The 20959-nt window shown below is 34.2% G+C and overlaps 1 protein-coding gene and 3 long non-coding RNA genes across 4 annotated transcripts; 3 read left to right on the top strand and 1 right to left on the bottom strand.

Moving 5' to 3' along the window:
• Positions 1-454: 454 nt before the first annotated feature.
• Positions 455-2863, top strand: LOC128291790 (uncharacterized). Its single transcript, XR_008281681.1, has 2 exons — positions 455-642; positions 2622-2863. It is a non-coding gene; the product is annotated as an uncharacterized LOC128291790 (long non-coding RNA).
• Positions 2864-11081: 8218 nt separating this feature from the next.
• On the top strand, positions 11082-12447 carry LOC128291789 (uncharacterized). The gene is made up of 2 exons (XR_008281680.1): positions 11082-11779; positions 12092-12447. It is a non-coding gene; the product is annotated as an uncharacterized LOC128291789 (long non-coding RNA).
• A 2491-nt stretch (positions 12448-14938) lies between these two features.
• On the bottom strand, positions 14939-15961 carry LOC128291791 (uncharacterized). Its single transcript, XR_008281682.1, has 2 exons — positions 15702-15961; positions 14939-15348 (listed from the first exon to the last, which is right to left on the bottom strand). It is a non-coding gene; the product is annotated as an uncharacterized LOC128291791 (long non-coding RNA).
• A 2957-nt stretch (positions 15962-18918) lies between these two features.
• LOC108458729 (uncharacterized) lies at positions 18919-20016 on the top strand. The gene has a single exon (XM_017758129.1). It carries the CDS (start codon positions 18919-18921, stop codon positions 20014-20016), a length of 1098 nt encoding a protein of 365 aa, XP_017613618.1.
• The last annotated feature ends 943 nt before the right edge of the window (positions 20017-20959 follow it).

Raw genomic sequence — 20959 nt, 5'->3', positions numbered from 1 at the left:
ACATGTTTAAATAACAATGTAACGCCCCAATTTTCGGGAATCCTGTGAATGTTGGCATAGTTTTAATTATGTTAGTGGGCCTCTAGAAAGCCCAAACTTAAGATAGAACCCGACAATTTTAGTTAATTTTTGTTCCATAAGAAAAAGAGGGTGAAATTATGAAATAGGACCTATGTGAAAATGTTTGAAAATGCTATAGGCTAAATTGAAATGGCCAAATAAATAGGAGTGCAAAATAGGAGGATTTGCATGACAAACCTCCCATTTTACATGAAGTGGCCAGCCATCATGTTGAATATAGACAAAATGTACACTTGATATCCATAATTTATGGTACAAATTGATACAAATTGATAATAGGTTAGGTAAATGTTTCATGATAATGTGTTAGGTAAATGTTTCATGATAATGGGTTAGGTAAATGTTTCATGATAATGTGTTAGGTAAATGTTTCATGATAAGAATTTTATGTCTTTTGTATTAAAGAATTAAATGGATGAAATATGAAGTTTTATTAAAAGAAAAAGGGGTGAAAAGAACAAAGTTTTGTCCATCTTTGTTCATCATAGCTGAAAGTTAGAGAAGAGAAAGGAGAGGAGAAAGCTCTTGAGTATTCGGTCATTAGGAGGAGGAAAATTGAAGGTAAGTTCTTGGTACCTTGCTTCTATTTTGAGGTTCATGAGTTCTTCTTGATTCTACCTTAACTCTTGAAGTATATTTTGATTTTTAGTTGTGTTGTGAGCATTTGGTCATGAATTAAAATGAAGGAAATGGTTGTTGTTTCATGTTCTTTTGATGAAAAATGGAAGATATGTGAAGTTGAGCCAAACAAATAAGCATGCATGTGCCTTAGATGTTAAAGGGAAAAATCAGCTAACATGTTGTGCTTTAAAATGATGAAATGGAGATTATACTTAAGTAAAATCATAGATATGTGATGATTGATTGGTGATATACATGTTTAAATAACATGCATGCAAGTTATGTGTGAAAGAGTGATTTGGTAATAAATCTGCTTGGGACAGCAGCAGTAACGTGACTTTGGAAAATCACCATAAATTGTGGGAGATGAGTTAGAAGGTGAATAAATTATGTAATTAAAGCTTGTTGAGTCTAGTTTCAAATGGAATAAACAAGAACATATTTTGAATTCTGTACAATGAGAAATTTGATTCGTAATGAAGAGTGGTCAGATTAGTCAAACAGTGAAACATGGGAAAATTTAAGAAAAATCTGGTATTGATTGGCCATACCAAAATTCTGAAAATTTTATGGATAGAAGATATATGAGTCTATTTTCAGGAAAATTAACGGTACTTGATTTGGAGTTTCGTAGCTCTAGTTATAAATGATTTAGTGACTGTTGTTCAGAAAGACAGCTAGCAGTGAAATTATGATTATGTGGTAAACATTGACAAAAATTTGTTAATGAGTTGCTTATTGATTTTTTATAAGCTTACTATGATCTGTAGGTGTGGTTGGCCGAATATTGTAAGAGGTTAATATGTAGTTCGTGTTTGAATAGTTAGATTAACGTGTTAGTAATCCAATTGTAGGCAGTTCGTGTGTGTGGATCTCACAAGATATCGTCGCAAACAGGTGTGTAACTAACACCCTCTTTCTTAGTCTGGATCGGCAAAAGTCGAAAAGCCGAAATGCCGAAAACTGGTATTTTGTAGATTTGCGAGTGTGCGAATGCTCGTGAGATAAATCGATTAATGTTTTTGGTAAGCTGCAAAATTTGGACTGTAAAGTGCATGATTTCTGTGCCCTCGATATTTTTGGGCTTAATGGGCCAAAATTGGAATGATGGGCCAACGGGCCCAATTCGGTAAGAACCTCGGTACGTGATTCTGTTAGTACGTGAAAAGTAAGAATATGCATGAAAAACCCTAAAATAGATAAATTACTGAAATACCTTTAAAAGTGAAAAATTTACGTTTTACCCCTAGGAGATAAATTACCAAATACCCCTAGGGTTAAATTGACCTAAATGCATGCTTGATCGTTGTTATTTACTGCATGCCATGTTGTTATTATCGATGCATGGGACCGGGATATTGACGGAGGAAGTCTTGAAAGTGGCTTGTCCACGTCTTGGAGGCTTTGCCTCAATTTATTGATAATCGAAAAGAAAGTCGCAAGCTCGTGAAGTGTTAATGGGTGGGTTGAGCTATTCCCACATGGAGTGTATGGCTGGTACGGGTGGAGTGTAGTGGTTGGTGGATTGAGTAGTCTCCCAAATGGGCTTGCATATGTTTACTGATGTTACATGTATTTTGAAATGGGCCTATGGGTCATACTGTTATCTGAATAAGGGGCTAAGGCCCAGTTTATTATAATCTGAAAAGGGCTCTGGCCCAGTACCACTGTTACCCAAATGGGCTTGCATATGTTTATTGATGTTGCATGTATTTTGAAATGGGCCTATGGGCCATATTGTTATCTGAATAAGGGGTTAAGGCCCAGTTTATTGTAATCTGAAAAGGGCTCTGGCCCAGTATCACTGTTACTTGAATGGGCTTAGGCCCAATGGGCTTGAGCTGACTTGGACTTTGAATGGGGTTTCCTTACACACTGAGTTTTCCCCAAACTCACCCCTTTTATTTTCATCCACGCAGGAAATCCCCAACCATAGTGGGCTTGGAGCTGTGAGGGAATTCGGAGTGGCCACCCGTTCTGAAAGTTTGATTTTTCTTCTGGTGAATTGGACATCCTTTTATTTACGTTTGAAGTTTTGGGTTTTTAAATGTAATAAGGCCGCTTAATTATTTTTGATGGTTTTAATATGTATTACTAAGATAGGTAATACTTATTTTAACTATTGAAATTGGATAGCTTTAGGGCGCGTTTTCAAAAACAACAGTTGATTTCAAAATAACACGACAACAAGCAAAGCTTCCGCAATGAAAGCATTTTCCAAAATTAATCACTTTTTCTAAAAATGACTTAATCAAATTGGTTTTCTAGAAATATCCATGACGTTAAGGTGTGGCAATGGCGGTATGCATGTCTAGGATTGGATCCGAAGGGAGCTTGGTACTTAAGCAGTCCGATGGACTCACCACCTCTTTTCCGGTTTCCTACCTGGTGCACAGCTTCCATTCACTTTAACCCTTAATGAATTAATCTTTTGAACATCAAGTACGATTTTCTGGACTTAGAATGGAAAATTTTTTTTTTTACGTTTTGATGTGGCATGCCGGATCCGGCCATAACTTCTGGGCCGGGTTTGGGGTGCTACAAACAAGCATGCAAGTTAGGTGTGAAAGAGTGATTTGGTAATAAATCTTCTTGGGACAGCAGCAGTAACGTGACTTTGGAAAATCACCATAAATTGTGGGAGATGAATTAGAAGCTGAATAAACTATGTAATTAAAGCTTATTGAGTCTAGTTTCAAATGAAATAAACAAGAACATATTTTGAATTCTGTACAATGAGAAATTTGATTCGTAATGAAGAGTGGTCAGATTAGTCAAACAGTGAAACATGGGAAACTTTAAGAAAAATCTGGTATTGATTGGCCAAAAAAAAAAATCTGAAAATTTTATGGATAGAAGATATATGAGTCTATTTTCAGGGAAAATTAACGGCACTTGATTTGGAGTTTCGTAGCTCCAGTTATAAATGATTTAGTGTCTGTTGCTCAGGAAGACAGCTTGCAGTGAAATTATGATTATGTGGTAAACATTGACAAATTTGTTAATGAGTTGCTTATTGATTTCTTTTAAGCTTACTCTGATCTGTAGGTGTGATTAGCCGAATATTGTAAGGGGTTAATATGTAGTTCGTATTTGAATAGTTAGATTAACGTGTTAGTAATCCAATTGTAGGCAGTTCGTGTGTGGATCTCGTCAGCATATCGTCGCAAACAGATGTGTAACTAACACCCTCTTTCTTAGTCTAGATCGGCAAAAGTCGAAAAGCCGAAATGTCGAAAACCGGTATTTTGTAGATTTGCGAGTGTGCGAATGCTCGTGGGGTAAATCGATTAATGTTTTTGGTAAGCTACAAAATTTGGATTGCAAAGTGCATGATTTCTGTGCCCTCGATATTTTTGGGCTTAATGGGCCAAAATTGGAATGATGGGCCAACGGGCCCAATTAGGTAAGAACCCTCGATACGTGATTCTGTTAGTACGTGAAAAGTAGGAATATGCATGAAAAACCCTAAAATAGATAAATTACTGAAATACCTTTAAAAGTGGAAAATTTATAGTTTTACCCCTAGTAGATAAATTACCGAAATACCCCTAGGGTTAAATTGACCTAAATGCATGTTTGACTGTTGTTATTTACTGCATGCCATGTTGTTATTATCTGATGCATGGGATTGGGATATTGACGGAGGAAGTACTGAAAGTGGCTTGTCCACGTACTGGAGGCTTTGCCTCAATTCTTCGATAATCGAGCAAAAAGGCGCAATTGTGGAGTGTTAGGCTGGGTGGGTTGAACTATTCCTCACATGGAGTGTAGGGCTGGTACGGGTGGAGTGTAGTGGTTGGTGGGTTGAGTAGTCTCCCTAAATGGGCTTGCATATGTTATTGATGTTGCATGTATTTTGAAATGGGCCTATGGGCCATACTTTTATCTGAATAAGGGGCTAAGGCCCAGTTTATTGTAATCTGAAAAGGGCTCTGGTCCAGTACCACTGTTACTTGAATGGGCTTAGGCCCAATAAGCTTGAGCTGACTTGGGCTTTGAATGGGTTTTCCTTACACACTGAGTTTCCCAAACTCACCCTTTTATTTTCATCCACGCAGAAATCCCCAACCATAGTGGGCTTGGAGTCGTGAGGGAATTGAGTGGCCACCGCTCAAAGTTTGCTTTTCTCTGGTGAACTGGACATCCTATTATTTACGTTGAGGTTTGGGTTTTAAATGTAAGAAGGCCACTTAATTATTTTGATGGTTTTAATATGTATTACTAGGATAGGTATTACTTATTTTAACTGTTGAAATTGGATAGTTTTAGGCGCGTTTAAAAAAAAAAACAACAATTGATTTCAAAATAACACGACAACAAGCAAAGCTTCCAAATGAAAGTATTTTCCAAAATTAATCACTTTTCCTAAAAATGACTTAATCAAATCGGTTTCCTAGAAATATACATGACGTTAAGGTGTGAAATGGTGGTGTGCATGTCTAGGATTGGATCCGAAGGGAGCTTGGTACTTAAGTAGTCCGATAGACTCACCTCCTCTTTTCTGGTTTCCTACCTGGTGCACAGCTTCCATTCACTTTAACCTATAATGAAGTTATCTTTTAAAACACTAAGGAGGTTTTTCTGGATCAACAATATAAAATGTTTTGAACGCTTCGATGTGGCATGTCGGATCCGGCCATAACGTCTGGGCCGGGTTTGGGGTGCTACATTTTTATTATAGTATATACTTCTAACACTATTTTATTCGTGTATATATATATATTATTTTACGTACGAGTTCTTAATATTATACGTTCATAGTTTTTATTTCGTGTTTGATACTATTATTAGGTTTAATATATCGCATGCATTGTCATTATTCTTAATTGATGTGTTGTTTATATACCTTGATGTATTTCTAACCTTTATTTTTCTGTTGCTCGCCCATTTCGTATCATGTCGCTATTCGCTATGTTGGGTGAATATCAGTCGACTCGTGTTAAAATAGTATGTCCTTCTCGAAAATCAAAAATTGAAAGTTCTCGTCTTTTCAATCGGATCACGATCAAATCTTATATTGAACTCGTATTTTTGAAAATCAAGACAACACATGTTTATAAGATACCAATTTTGGGCGTCGCGAGGGTGCTAATACCTTCCTCGCGCGTAACCGACTCCCGAACCTAATTCTTCTCTGACTTTTAACGTAGACCTAAACTCGGCCTTCTTTTTGTTTTAAAAAGGAATCTAATAGGTGTCTGATCACACCTATAAAAAGGATCGGTGGCGACTCCCCTCTTTATTTTAAAATCAAACTTCAGTTTTCCAATTTTCAATAAATCGCCACAATTAGCGACCGAAAGCGAAAGTGAAATTTTTACGTCGCTACAGAGCTGAAGTGGAAAAGGTTGACGAAGTACACCTGACGTGCAAGTCAGGAAATATCAGAGAAAAATTTTTTTTAAAAAGAAATCCATGACCAACTGAAGCTATGAATATAATAAATCAGACAATAATCAGTGCAAAAACTTTAGAAAGGCATTATAACAAAAGGAAAATAACAGAATCCAAAACATATATAATTTTATGAAAGAGTATTTCCCAAGGAAAAGAACCAACCTGATGGTCTGGATTTTGGAATACATAACTCTTCGGCCTCCTAACATATAAACCCCCGTTTGTAGGGGTCAAAAGACCTGTCAACTCACAGCATAGCCAACTCTTATAATCCAGTTTCAAAATTAAAAGAGAACCAACAGTTTATTGAACTCATAATGGCAGCCTATTTTTTCTTATATGAACAATGCCACTTGCCCATCATAAAAGCCATTTTTTCCCCAAATATTTGCACTCCCTAAACATGGCATATATGGTAATCTAACCCAATGCTGAAAGTTGGCAAATTCATAAGGAAATTGAAGTTGAACCATTATCTGCGCCAGTTGAGGCAATGTACAGGCCAATTTTGGGCCACCCCCAAAACCCAATAACTAAACCTACTCAAAACCCATACCCATCTCATCCTAAACTAAGCCTAAACAACTAAACCCGAAGCCCAACTACCCCAGCCCAATAACCTAAACTCAGCATTCCACTTGCCTCCCCACTTGTACCGCAACCATGAAGCAACCCCATACCCCACTACAACAGCCTCATACCCCCACTACAACAGTCCCATACCGTCACATGCCTCCACGCACGCGTCTGGTCCTCCATGCCCTGCAAAAACAACAGACAAGCAAAGCAGAAGCAAGAATAGCAAAAAATAATAACAAAGTGTAACAAAATAGGCTATAAAAAGCCGAATGAAACACTGTAAAAGGGCTTTTTTTTTCTTTCTTTCCTGATGTTTTCGATAGTTTAAAAACAAAAAGCAGAGAACACACACATCAGCTTTTAGGAACAACAATAGATCAGTATTAATATTATCAAAACCCAGATCAAGGAAAAAGGTGAAAAAAACCTATTCTCTTTCATATTACCGAATCATTTTTTCTTTTTATTGGCTTTTTTTTCTAGACTCTAATACATTCATACATATATATATATACAATATTATAAAAATATAAAAAAAAAGTCAAATTTTTACCTTTCCGGCCACCGCGTGCGGTGGCCATGAAGACCTCCGTGACGTCCAATGACCGCCCCCATAGCCGAGCTCCCCCTCCCTTTCTTCTTTCCCGTTCCTCTTTCTCTCCTCCTTTTCTTTTTTTTTTTCTTTCTTCTGTTTCAAATGAAAAAAAACAAAAATTTGGCTTATATAGGGGTCCAAAACGCACCGTTTTGGACCCCCCCCTAAAGCGTAAAACGACGCTGTTTTGATGCGGGTCGGGTCGACCCGACCCGTCCAACCGAGGATCCGCGTGTTTTTAAAGGAGGGCTATTTGCGATTGGCCCCTCCGCTTTTCAACGTTTATAATCAAGTTTTTTATATTTTAAATTCGCCCATTGTTTTGCCTCGATTTCATTCGGTCCCCATGCTGCATGCGTTTAGCATCTGGATTTATTGTGCTTTTGACCCTCCTAGTTATGCGCGTGTTGTAATTAAGTTCCTCCTCTTTATTTCCTTTTTAAATTGGCCCCATAACCGTTTTTATTTTAATTTCAGTCCTTTTCCGTTTATTTTCATATATTTATTAAATGTCCTTGTTATTTTTATAATTAGTATTGTTATTATTATTATTATTATCGTTGTTACTATATATATTGGCATATACTCTTATTGTATGCGTATGTATGTATGTATTCATATTTAGTTTTTTCTAGTTATTTTATTTTAGTGTTTTAATGCTCTACTTGTTTTCATATTTCAATACTATTATTATACTTATTATTAATATTGTTATTATTATATGTATGCTTAAATATATATATATACTCTTATAGGTAGGTTTATTCCCATTATTTTATTACTTTTATTGTATATGGTGTTTTAATTATATCATATTGTTCTCTTTGTGTCTCAATACTATTACTATTGTAATATACTGAGTGTGTGTTTTGTTATATGTATATATTATGTGTATTCTATATTTATACTACGTACATTACTATTTTCGTATTATGTATATATTAAATATTGTGTTATTTATGTATTTTATTCTATAGGTATATATCTCTTATGTATATATATAAGTACATCTTTATGTAATATTATTACTACTAATATTAATATGTTTTGAACATTGAAATTATGTATACATATATATATATATTTTAATTATTTATTACTATGTATATACTCAATATTATTAATTATTTATTTTATCACTACTAGCTCAAATAATATATGTAGTACATTTCCAACATTATTATTACTTATATATGTGTGTGCAAAATATATTATGTATATATTCTTAATATCACGTATATATATTCATTGTTTTCTCGTATTCAATATTATTATTACATTTAGTCTTGCATGCACGGTTATTGTTTTAATATTTTTGTTATGTTTGTCATTTGCTTCAATATGTATACCTAGTCCTTTCATTTGTTTATTTATTTCTGTATTCATTATGTCCTACACGTTTTAAAAATCACGTTCTTGTTTCTAAATTAATTTCGATAATCAAAGGCAACATATCGGTTTAATACCAAGTCGACGGTTCCATTGCTATGTTGAGTGGAATTTGTCGGGTCGTGTTTAATCTGTATACCCTTCTCAAAAAAAAAAGGAAATCAAAAATTGAAAGTTTTCGTCTTTCGAATCGGATTACAATTAAATTTTACATTAAACTCGTATTTTTGAAAATTAAGACAACATGTGTTTATGAGATACCGATTTTTGGGCGTCGCGAGGGTGCTAATACCTTCCTCGCGCGTAACGGACTCCCGAACCCTAATTTTTCTCTGGCTTTTAACGTAGACCTAAATTCAGCCTCCCTTTTGTTTTAAAAAAATGAATCTAATAGGTATCCGATCACACCTAAGAAAAAGGATCGGTGGCGACTCCCTCTTTATTTTAAACTCAAACTTCAGGTTTTCAATTTTTCTAATCGCCACAATTAGCGGCCGAAAGCTAAAATTTTTACGTCGCTACAGGCAAGTAGCATTCTCTTTAAGATTATCTGTGGTTAGTTTGGATGGACAGTACTTTTACCTGTTGTTATCATAAAAACAGTGGTGGCGGTGAGATTAGATATTGTAGCGATATATACTGTAGTGTGAGAGAAAAAGTAAACTAAACGTATCACACCGCACCTAATCGTCCATCCAAACACACATATTTCATCAAATTTTAAGTAAATAATTGAAATAAGATATTATTTGCATGGTATCCTATCTCACACAATCCTTTACAAATAAATATATACAGTTAATGTAATTCAATAAATAAAATAAAAATAATAAAAAACTATAATTAATATATTTATGCTAATAGTTGTTAACCTTTAAAATTATTTCTTAAAAAAAAACAATAATCATGGAGTTGATCCAGCTTACCCCCATTTCTGCTCCTGTTCATTTTCTTAATAAAGTAAAAAGTCCGCAGCTAGTGGAAGGAAATGTACCATTCAACCGTGAGAATCTATTTTTCAAAAAGATAGAACTAACTAATTATGTGATGTAATAATACTTATTTAGGAAAATATTATTTTAATTATGTACTTGATAATATTATTAATTTATAGTATTAATTGTGGTTTGAAAATTAATTATTATTATTATTTAATTTTGTTTTTTCATAACACAATTAGTAATTATCTATTCGCTTTGATTGTTTTTAATTTTAATTGTTAATATTCTAGCTTAATAATATAATATTATTATATATTTAATTTGATTTATTTATTTATTTATAAATAAATCATTACAATATATATAAAAATAATGTAAAATATAAATTTAATAGATATAAAATAAACTCAATTAAACAATAAAAAGTAATAAATTCTCAAATGTTTCCTAAAATATTTTCAAGAAATCTACCAAGTAACGGAAAATATTTTATAAAGATTCATCCAAACACCGAAAATATTAACTTTTCTAGAAAGATAAGTCATTTTTCAGAAATCATTTTATGTCTTGAAATTAATCTATATGTTTTTGTCTTGAAAGATAATCAAAATTTTATGTCTTGAAACACTACATAAGTCTTGAAATTAATACATAATATTAATTATTAAGTTTGGTTAATATATGATTTTGAACTTAATTAACGATAACTAAAATTCCAAAAAATTATTAATCAACCTCCGACCGAACTAAATTTTACCACAGGCCGATTAACCAAAAAAAATTGATTCAATTAGTTAATTCGATTTTAACCGAAGTTAAAACACCCTAATTTGTCATGATTCATTTAAAACACATTATTTTATAATAATTTTTATTTATATTCTCTTTAAAAAACTGTTGGAAATAGATTTTGTGTCCTTTCTGGGCGAGCTCATATCACCAAAGAAAGGGATAGAATGTAGTCATACACTTATATCCCATAACTATTTTGATGGAACCATTTAGCCCTTTATCCAGCACAATTTTGCTACCAATGGTATAGATAAGTTGAATACTGTAAGCGTGCTAAACTGATACAAGTATACAGCTTATGTAAACTTTGGTTACACATAAAAATGTGACATTTTCAATAATTAGGGTTTTTCTAATAATTCATTATTTTCTAAACATGCTAGCTTTTTCTAATATTTTAATTAATGTATATTTACTTAAAACTATTTTCTCAAATAAATATGGGGCGTTTTTTACATAAATAAAATCATAGAATTATGTTTTTAAAGCTGTTAGGAAAAAAGTAAAATGTTTTTTAAACTAATTTTTATTTATATTCTTTTTAGAACACTGTTGTTAAAATATTTTGTGATCGGGACTCAACAATTTATTAGAAAAAAGAAAACTATATTAAAATGATCCCAGAAATCATTTTCAATTTTCATCTTTTAAAGGCAAAACATGGTTATGGCTACCAAGATCTGAATTAATAATGACTAGATAAGAAAAGAACAGAAAAAGAAGGGTTTCTTTTCTCCCTGTCATACTGGGTGCATAATATGCCGAGGACGAAAAAAGAAGGGTTTCTTTTTTCCTTGTCATACTGGGTGCATAATATGCCGAGGATGAAAAAAAAGGGTTTCTTTTTTCCTTCTCATACCAAAATATGAACCCATTTTCATTTTTTTTCTGGTGCTTCAACCTTGCACAATTTTACCTATAAAAACTTCTCAGTTTACGAGTAAAAAGTATCGAAGCCTTCGTCTCAAGTTTTCTCAGTGAATTCACCTATTTCTTCTTAACCTAATAAGCACCGAAAAGAAATGGCATTTCCTAAGAATTCTTCATCATCAAGATCTTCGTTGGGTTTCTCCGGCAAAATTAACATGGAGGGTGACGCCACAATTCTGGTATTGTTCCAGCTTGTCGATGTCCTTTCTCTTTTTCTGTCCAAGCTCTTGTTTGATTACATCAAACGAAGAAACCGTGCCACTGTAGCTCCAAATCATCGTGCTGCAACCTCTGCTCCCACTGTCCCTGAAGATCATCTCCCTTCATTTGTGGTCAATGTCTCTCCTAATTATCATGCTACCTCTGCCACTGTCGCTCCAAATCATATTAATGCCATCTCTATGGAGACCGACGCTACTTTACCACTAGATTCGAATGGTTGATATGTATGGTTAGTTTCTCTTCCCTTTCTGGCTTTCATTTTTAGATTGCGTCAGGAAAAAGGTACAAATTAAACTTTTCTTTTTTGGTATTGCCTAACAAATTCATGGCAACAGACTAAAGCATAGGTCTTGCAGTCGTCTGGAGGTAGAGCCGCCCAAGGTCTAAAGCTGTAATGGAGTCAAAATATTGTTTTTCAATTTTTAAACCTAATTTTTTTCTAACTTTTAATGAAGTTAAGATCCCATGAGGACCCAAAAATGTCAAGAACAACCCTGCTGAAGCATATAATAATTTTTTTCAATAATGTATTTATCTGCAGATCACTCGGGCGGGTGGTACGGTAGCTGCGGTCGCAGGAGTTTGATGGTGTTTGGAATAAAGTTGGGTGCTTATGCTGCTACAAAGTGTTTTTTTCTTCGGTGAATAGTAATTAGGTTTTATGTAAGACTTTGTGCTTCGTTCTATGATGTAAAAATGGAAACTTATTTTATTTCTTTGGCTTTAAATATAATTTAGGTGTTTTTGGTTTTATTTGTGTTGTCATCCTTAATTTTGTTGACTGTTTTTCTTATTAAAATATTGATTATTGTCTTAATGAGCATGGGTGCATAGCCGACCATTTTACAGGTTGGATGTTTGGCACTTGGAAATGGTAATTCCTTTTTATTTGTAAAATTTTACATAAGCTGTCGTTGACGATGATCATTCATCATTTCTTAAGCTTTGGTTTTCTGCAAAAGAACTGTAATAGATTGTTGAGGTACCATCTTTTCAAGTTTACTTGATATCCTTATCCTATGCCTAGAATAGAGAACATAGGCACCTTCAACTGGCAAAATAATTAGTTCATGTTCTTCCTATGTGGCTTGGAAATGTTAAAACCAACTGGCAATGAAGAAGGCATTAGCATTAGAGACTACACAAAAATTCAAGTCAACTACAAGACTATGTAGACCTGACATGTGAGTAAGACAGAAGAATCTTTTTAAGAAGAAAAAAAACAAATCCATGACCAACTGAAGATATGAATACAGTAAGTAAGACAATAGTCTAGGGGCGAAGCCAGAAAAAAATTTTTGGGGGGCCGAAGGAAATTTTAATTTTTTCTAGTCTATATATTTATAATTTTTAAAGGATTAAATTAAATTTTTATAATTTTAAGGGGGCCAAAGTGTAATTTTACTTTTACTAATTTAAAATTTTAAAAAAATTTAAAGGGCCTAAATGAAAATTTCCCATTTTAGGGGGGGCCGGGGCCCATGCCTGCCCCCCTGGTTTCGCCCCTGCAATAGTCAGTGTGAAAACTTCTCCAAGAGTGATAGCATATTTGATTTTGCATATTTTACTTGTTTAAATAAATTAATTTTTGAAATAATTTTTGTTAAATTGACAATTTTATATTTAAATTCTGTAAGGAACGAAATTTGGATATTTTAAATAAAAAGTAAGTAGAAAAAGATAAATTGGTGTATTTTACCAGAGTCATATTAGTGAGATTTTCGTCAAGGGAGATAATGATTGGATTTAGAGGTCCCGTGCGGTTGAGGCTATTGATCAGAATTGGGTTCTTCAAAACATAAGGTTGTCGGGGTCTTGAATTGCTAACGCATGTATCGCGGTTAGACAATAGGTAACGTTTGATTTGCAGGTCGTATTGGAATCAACTACGAAAGGAAGAATTGGCGGTTACGACGTTCTTGATCTTTATAATCAACTTATGGTTTGGAAGAGAAAATCTATTTTTGAGAATCAATTCGGAACCGAAATTCACTGAGTTTAAGTCTAAGGTTTTATATTTCTATTTACAAAATTCAAATCCATTTTCTTATTTTATTTTATTTTTTATTAATATAATTATTTATTTTTGTTATCTCTCTTATTTAATTTCTAAACATTATTTAACTCTCCTAATTTATTTTATTTATTTATTTTTCAACAAGTTCGTTTTGAGCCGTGGGCACGACTATTGCCATGACAGAAATCTTGTTTACAAGAAAAAATGAAATTAGAGACAACAAAATTCAATCATTTTGGATTCGACCCTACTACTCTTTACTACTGTTTAGAGTTATTTTATCTTAGGAATTTTTCTTTTGTGGTTTCGACGCTCATCAGCAAGGCAGTCCTCTTGAACAATTAGCTTCTTTAAGAACGGAAGAAACATATAAAAATATATAAAATTTATAACTTTTGTCAAATACAATTATTAGATTGGACCAACAAATAACATATGCACCACATTAAAAATTATATAAAACTTGGATACTAATAATATATTAAGCCTAAAAATACTCACTTAATAATGATGTAACAAAAAATAATATTATAATGGATATGAATTTAACGAGAAAATTTTATAGTGTTAAAATTAGCATAAACATTTTAATCATAATAAAATATTTGAACTAACTAATGATATTATAAGAATATAATAAAATAAATCTTTATATACACCCATCATAAAATAATTTTTGTGTTTATTTTCTAAACAATCTTTATATAGACACATCAACATGAAGGGTGCCATTGTCGCTTCAAATATGAAAATATATTATGATTAAAATAAAAAGTTTATACTAACACGAAAGATGTATATGAAACAAACTGTTTCACCTAAGCATCAAGTTCATCAAACAGACCGTTTCACCTATCAATCCCAATCAAGCTTCTTCCTCAACGTTCACCATGGTAAGGCTGCCCTTAAGCACTAGTTCTGATGTCTAGTTGGAAAAAAAATGAGTCTTGTTGGAATCAACATCAACGACACCATCTTTAATTTTGAAGGGAACTATAACATTTTCTTGGTTGAAAGGAACTAAATAAATTAAAAAAAGATAACAGTAATTAAAAGCTATTTCTTCAAAAAAAGGGAAACGCAGAAAAACGCGTCTAGCTCATCGCTTTTTTTCCTAATGTCAGTTAAAACGTCTTTACATAGAAGCATTTTAGTAAAAAGTGTCCACGTAGGTGTGCTTTTCCAGTGTTTTTCCATGCCACTTAGGGTTTTTTTCATTTTTAATTATTTAGGGTTAAGGCTTGGGCAAATGTTAGGGTTTAGGGTTTATAAAATTAAGGTTCAAAATTTTTATTTTTAAGTGTTAAGCTTAGGGTTTTCATTATTTTTTAAGGTTTAGGGGTCTGAAAAAACTAATTTGTACAGGATGGATTCTGAAAAAAAATAGTTTTGAGAGGATGGGTGTACGGGCCCAATTTTGCCCGGGCCCGATATAATAAAACTAATTTGCCCGAGCCCAAATCACAAAAAAAACAACAAAAACAGTCCAATAAAAAATAAACCTAATACCCAATTAAAACCCAATTACCAGCCTAAACACACACACACACACACAAAAAAAAAAAAAAAAAAACCCATTACAAATTAACCCAATACCCAAGCCCAATTCAAAACCCTAAGCCAATTATCTTAAAATTTTTCAACAATCAACCTTCAGCTGTAGCTCAGCCCCCAGGTGTGCTGCTGAACCTCTAGGCCAACCATTGGCCACCTTGCGGATTACCACCGTCGCACGCCCCACGCATGCCCCTCTCCTCCATGCGTCTGACACCCCTCAAAGCCTGCAAACAAGCAAGAAAAGAGGACACAAAAAGACAAAAACCATGTGCAAACAGCAAAGGAGATAGCAGAGAAACAATAGCAAAATCAGCTATAAAGCCTTGGGAGGAACCCGATTGAAAAAGGAAGAGGGGGGTGTTTAAAAGGGGGTTCTTCTTTTTTGATAGAAAAAAAGATTTTGTAACACAGATATTAGAGATCGAAACAAACATAAACAAAGGGTAGCAAGAAATCAAAAAGGTTGATTTTCACTTTCGTTCTAAGATCTGAGTTCATTTATTCTGTTTTTTTTTATTTTTCTTTTTTATATACGAAAATAGACAAAAGTAAAAGGAAAGAAATAAGGAAACCTCACCTGAAACCACGGACGCGTCGCCGGAGAACCTTTTCCATCGTGGCGATTGGGTTCGAAGGAGAGGGCCACGGGTTTCTCTCTTCACTCCCAAAGGACGTCGAGGTGCTTGGCCTTCGAAGGGCTCCCAAGCGGAGTTTAAATACCCATGGTCGCGCGTCGCCGGGCACCGAAAATAGTGGCGATACGGTGGACGGTGAGATAGCCCGATCGACTGAAGCAAAGGGAGAGGGAGAGAGGGCAAAAGGCCCTCAGTTTTTTTTAAAGAGAACTGAAATGAAGAAAAGAAACTAACTTAAATACTAGAGGCAAACGGCGCCGTTTGGGAGTGGGACGTCCAGGTGCCAAAACGACACCGTTTTGGACCTCCCACACGCGACCCGACCTACGCCCACAGAGGATCCGCGCATTTTGACCAAATGGTCTATTTGCGCATGGGATCCCTCTACTTTCTTTGCGCATTTCAATGTGGTCCTCCCTTCTTTTTTTATTTCAAATTTGCCCCAAATTTGTGTTCCAAAATTCAATATAGTCCTTTTTTAATTAATCAACCATTTTTTATTAATTAATCAACTTTATTTTATTATTAATTCTATTATTGCTACTTATTATTATTGCCATTATTCTATTATTTCTTATATTTTATCATTATTGTTGTTACTATTTATATCACTTGTTTTACATTATAGTTATAATCATTATTATTCTTTATTTGTTATTGTTGTTATTCTATTACTGTCGTTATTGTTAATATTGGAGCTATTTTTGTCCTTATTATTTTATTGATATCATTGTTTTCTATGTCATTATTATTGTGTTATCATTAGTATCACCACTATGTCATCAAATCAATCAATTTTATATTAAATTTGTCATATTATATTATTTTATTTTCTTGTTTCTTATCTACATTATTATTACTATTATTATTGGCATTATTTTGAATATATCATATATTCTAAATCATTATCAATTTTAAAAATTTTGCATATATGTTATTTCTTCGAATCATCATACGTAGTATTCATTTTAAATTTTATATGTATCTTTGTACTCTAAATTATTATTATATATATATATATGCACATACTTTTTAAAATGGTTTTCATACAATGTTTTGTCTCAAAATTTTCTTTTCATCCCATTTATTCTAAATATCTTATACATTATGTATGATAAACCATCTTGCATATTTTAAGTTTTTACATGTTCTTTCGTTATACTATTTTATATGTAAACAATTTTAAATTCTGTTATTATTTATTACAAACATTTTATCATTATTTACCTTAAGACTTCATATATTACTTATATTAAATTTTTCACATACTTCTTATCGTTATGTATTTTGGAAGATTATTTTTACATTATTTATTTTAAATTTTTATATGCATGATTTATTTTAAATCTTTGTGTATATTCTATTTTAGAGTTTTATATGAATTACTTGGTTTAAATTATTTTTATGTTATTTACTTTAAAATTCTTTACATTTTTCACCACTTTGAATTTTATATATATATACATGTATATTCCTTTTGTTCCAAATTCCATTGCAAAATCGGTTAAATTATGTTTGGGTTTTAGATGACTGCACTTTCATTATATTTTGTCTTATTTGTTCGTTTATTATACCCTTATATGTTTTATGTTTCAAGTTCAACACTTTACCTGTTATTGTTATTTATTCATTTACCATATTGTTTTATTTGTCTTTTCATTATTTATGTTATTTATATATTATTTCTCTCATGAAATGTGTATGCTCAATACCATGTACGCTTACCTGCTTACCCATTCATCGAGTGGCCCATATGTTTAAAACATATATTGATTTGTAAAGTCTTGTCATCCCAACCGCGTCCAAACATTTCGATATTATGACTTTTATGGTGTATATTCGTTTCATTATTTGGATTATTAATCGCGATTTGTTTCTAACATATACCTCTTAAATATTTCATTAAAATTTTTAGGACCAAATTTAAAACAAAAGAAATTTTGAAAATAAGGCAATGTTTCGCGTTTTGGAACACCGAGGAATTGTGCCCTAACTTACGGGGTTTCGATTCTCTCATTGATTCTAAATAGCCAAATATCTTTTCGAGTTTTAAAACACATGAAATTTCAATTAAAATTAAAGATAAACTTGTGCTCGGAAGTTCAAGGTATCGTGTCCTAACTTACGGGATGTGATTCTCCGATGTCTCGAGACAAGGAAATCTTTAGCAATCGTTTTGATGCAATTCAAGCACTTTTAAACTCAACATTCATAAAAAAGGGATCGTATTTCAAAATTTATTTTAAATATTTTGATTTTCAGCATTAAGACACTAACTAATCAATTTAGTACCAATTTTTGGGTGTGTCGGGGGCGCTAATCCTTCCTTGCACGTAACCGACTCCCGAATTTGTTCTCTTGGAATTCGTAGACCGAAATGCCGTTTTAGTATACTAAAATTGTTTTATTAAAACAAAGGTGATCCGATCATACCAAATAAAGATCGGTGGCGACTCTCGTTTTAATTTTTGTTTCCAAACAAAGTCGACCCCATCCTTCAAAAAATGGTTTCGACAGCTTGGCGACTCCGCTGGGGAGCTCGAGAGTCGAGCCTTAAATTGATGATTTTTTGTCTTTTGTCAAAAATTGAAAATCGGTTTTAAATTTACTGCATTGCATGTTGTCTGTTATTTTCGCAGCTTTCTTCATAATATGTTTGCTTTAAGTGGTTTAATTCTTTGATGTATCTTTGCATATCGCATTGCATTATCGGTCAATTTCACCCTCTTCAGTGGAAGTGAAAAACTACTCCTTCGTGAGGTCTTCACCTCCGTATAGGATAGTGGATCGCTTTCGGGATACATCCGTACCTGCGTCTTCGTGAGGTTTTCATCTCCGTATAGCCGTAGGGAAATGTATTCCCCTGAATCGAACTCGGTCTGTATGAACCTATAATGGGTGAAGATCGAGGAATCTGCTAGTTCAGGTACCTTTACTTTAGAACCGAACCACATGTAATGAGCCCTAAAAGCTTACCCTAGGAAGAACCACACCAAACCCTAGTGGTTGCCCGATTAGGTGCTTATTTATTCCTTATTTGTTTTGAATTCTATTCTTTGTATATAATACTAACTTGCTATGTTTTGATTGTTTTTGCATGACATCTCATTATAAAAGGGTGTTGATTTACGATTCGGTTACTAAATAGAAGAGTTTAGCATGGAAAAAGGATTTCTTGATAGAGTGGAGGATAATGCGGCAGTCCGAGTGTGGTCCGAGAGAACGCAACAAGAGAAAAGAGATAGTTTGACTGAGGGATATGAGTCGGAGTTGTGGGATTTCACTCGCATTAATGTAACTCAGAACGACCTACAAGAGTTAAGGGATATATGGAATAGTTGGAATGGCGAAGCCAAACAACTCTTTTACTGTAACTACAGCGACCTACCCTATTTGCTCGATGTAAAGGTGGACAAGTACTTGTTCCGGGCCCTCGCACAATTTTGGAACCCCGCTTACAGTTGCTTCACTTTCAGAGGAGTTGATTTAGTACCTACGGTGGAGGAATACATGGCGTTACTTAATTGCTCGAAGATTCAGGCCGATAGGGCCTATTCAAGACCTGTCAACGTCTCTCCCTTTTTGAAAAAATTGATGAATATCACGGGGATGAGCGAGCAATGGGTTGCAGCTCGCATCAAGCAAAAAGAGGATAGTAAGTGTATTCCTTGGAAGAATTTGAGGGACTTGATTCTTGCGCACCCGGATTCGAAGAAAAGGGCTGATGTTTTTGCCTTAAGTCTCTACGGTTTGATCATCTTTCCTAAGGCGCTAGGACACATAGATGAAGCTGTCTCGGATTTATTCGATCGACTTGATAAAGGTACCACACCCGTCCCGGCAATCTTAGCAGAAACTTTTCGATCCTTGATTGCATGCCGGAGAGCGGGCGAGGGAAGATTTATTGGTTGCGTACAGCTTCTTTTGGCTTGGTTCCACAGTTATTTTTGGAAGGTGGAGAAGGTCTCCTATCGGGTATTCTCTAAGGATTATTCCCCATTGAGAGAATTAGTGGCCATATCGAGGCGAGACGACATTTCAGAAGAGAAATGGATAATTATTCTCCAAAATTTACGGGCCGAAGACGCTGAATGGAGGACTCCGTGGTTGATTCCTGACGAGATCTTATATAGATACAGTGATTTTGACTGGGTCCCTTTAGCTGGAATATGGGGAGCCGTTGGATACGCTCCACTGATGGTGTTAAGGCAATACCGATCAAGGCAGTTTGTACCGGTGACACGAGGGTTGGCATAATGTAAGTTCTCCTATAAAGACAACAATTATAAGAAGAGGGTTCGTGAGATATCAGATGCATAGAACCAAACTCGAAGAATGAAAGGATTCACCACAGGCCCGATGACAACCCCCGAGTATGAATGGTGGTGGGGTAGGAGAGTCAACGACAACATCCCTAGGTAGAATCAAGGGAACACTCAACCGATAGAGGAGCATTTACGGGTCATCCCGTCCGAGTTAGAAATCATTAAGCAAGATTTTGAGAAAAGGAACTCGGAGTTGGGGAAGAAGATAGAGTAGCTAGAAGAAGAGAAAATGAAGTTGGGATTAGACGTCGATATCCACAAGTTAGAGGCCGAGAAGTTAAGGAAAGGAAAGAACAAGGCCGAGGAAGATTTAGATAGTCTGAAAACTGATTACAAGAAGCTTCGTATGTCGATAAGAACTGCTGGATTAGGTAAAACGTCGGAGCAATGGCATCAAGAGATTAAAGAGGAAAAGACTAGAGCCGACCATTGGGAGAAAATGTTTCAAGATGCCCGAGTACGAGAGGACACTCTAAAGAAAAGTTTGTTAGAAACCCAAAATGAAAAGGAGAAGTTACGAGCTCGGGTAGCTGAATTGGAAAGATTACTTCGGCAACATCGTAGCCATAATTCGGTAATTAAGCTGAAGGCTAGTTTGAGCAGGATCGAAGAGTTGAAGGGGAAAATAGAAGAACTCGAAACCGTACTGCGAGATAGCAAAATTCGAGTGGAACTTCTTGGGACAAACAATGACCATTATATAGAACAGCTTCACCACTCTCGAAACCAAATTAGAGATAGAGACTATGTCATGGGTAGAGCTGTAGCTCAGGTTCGGGAGGTACCCGATCACTTGCAAACCTTGACAGTTCAGGCTGATATATTGAGCTTAAATTACGAGTCAAAATTAGACCGAGGCCGAAGCTTAGCTTGGC

The sequence above is a fragment of the Gossypium arboreum genome, chromosome 4 (genome assembly GCF_025698485.1).
Source record: "Gossypium arboreum isolate Shixiya-1 chromosome 4, ASM2569848v2, whole genome shotgun sequence".
In the NCBI taxonomy this organism is placed as follows: Eukaryota; Viridiplantae; Streptophyta; class Magnoliopsida; order Malvales; family Malvaceae; genus Gossypium; species Gossypium arboreum.
The sequence above is the reverse complement of the archived record's forward strand: the minus strand, read 5'-3'. Positions and strand labels throughout refer to the sequence as shown.

Excerpts from the sequence above, each read along its gene's own strand:
- LOC108458729 (XM_017758129.1), top strand. The coding sequence starts at position 18,919 with ATGGAAAAAGGATTTCTTGATAGAGTGGAGGATAATGCGGCAGTCCGA.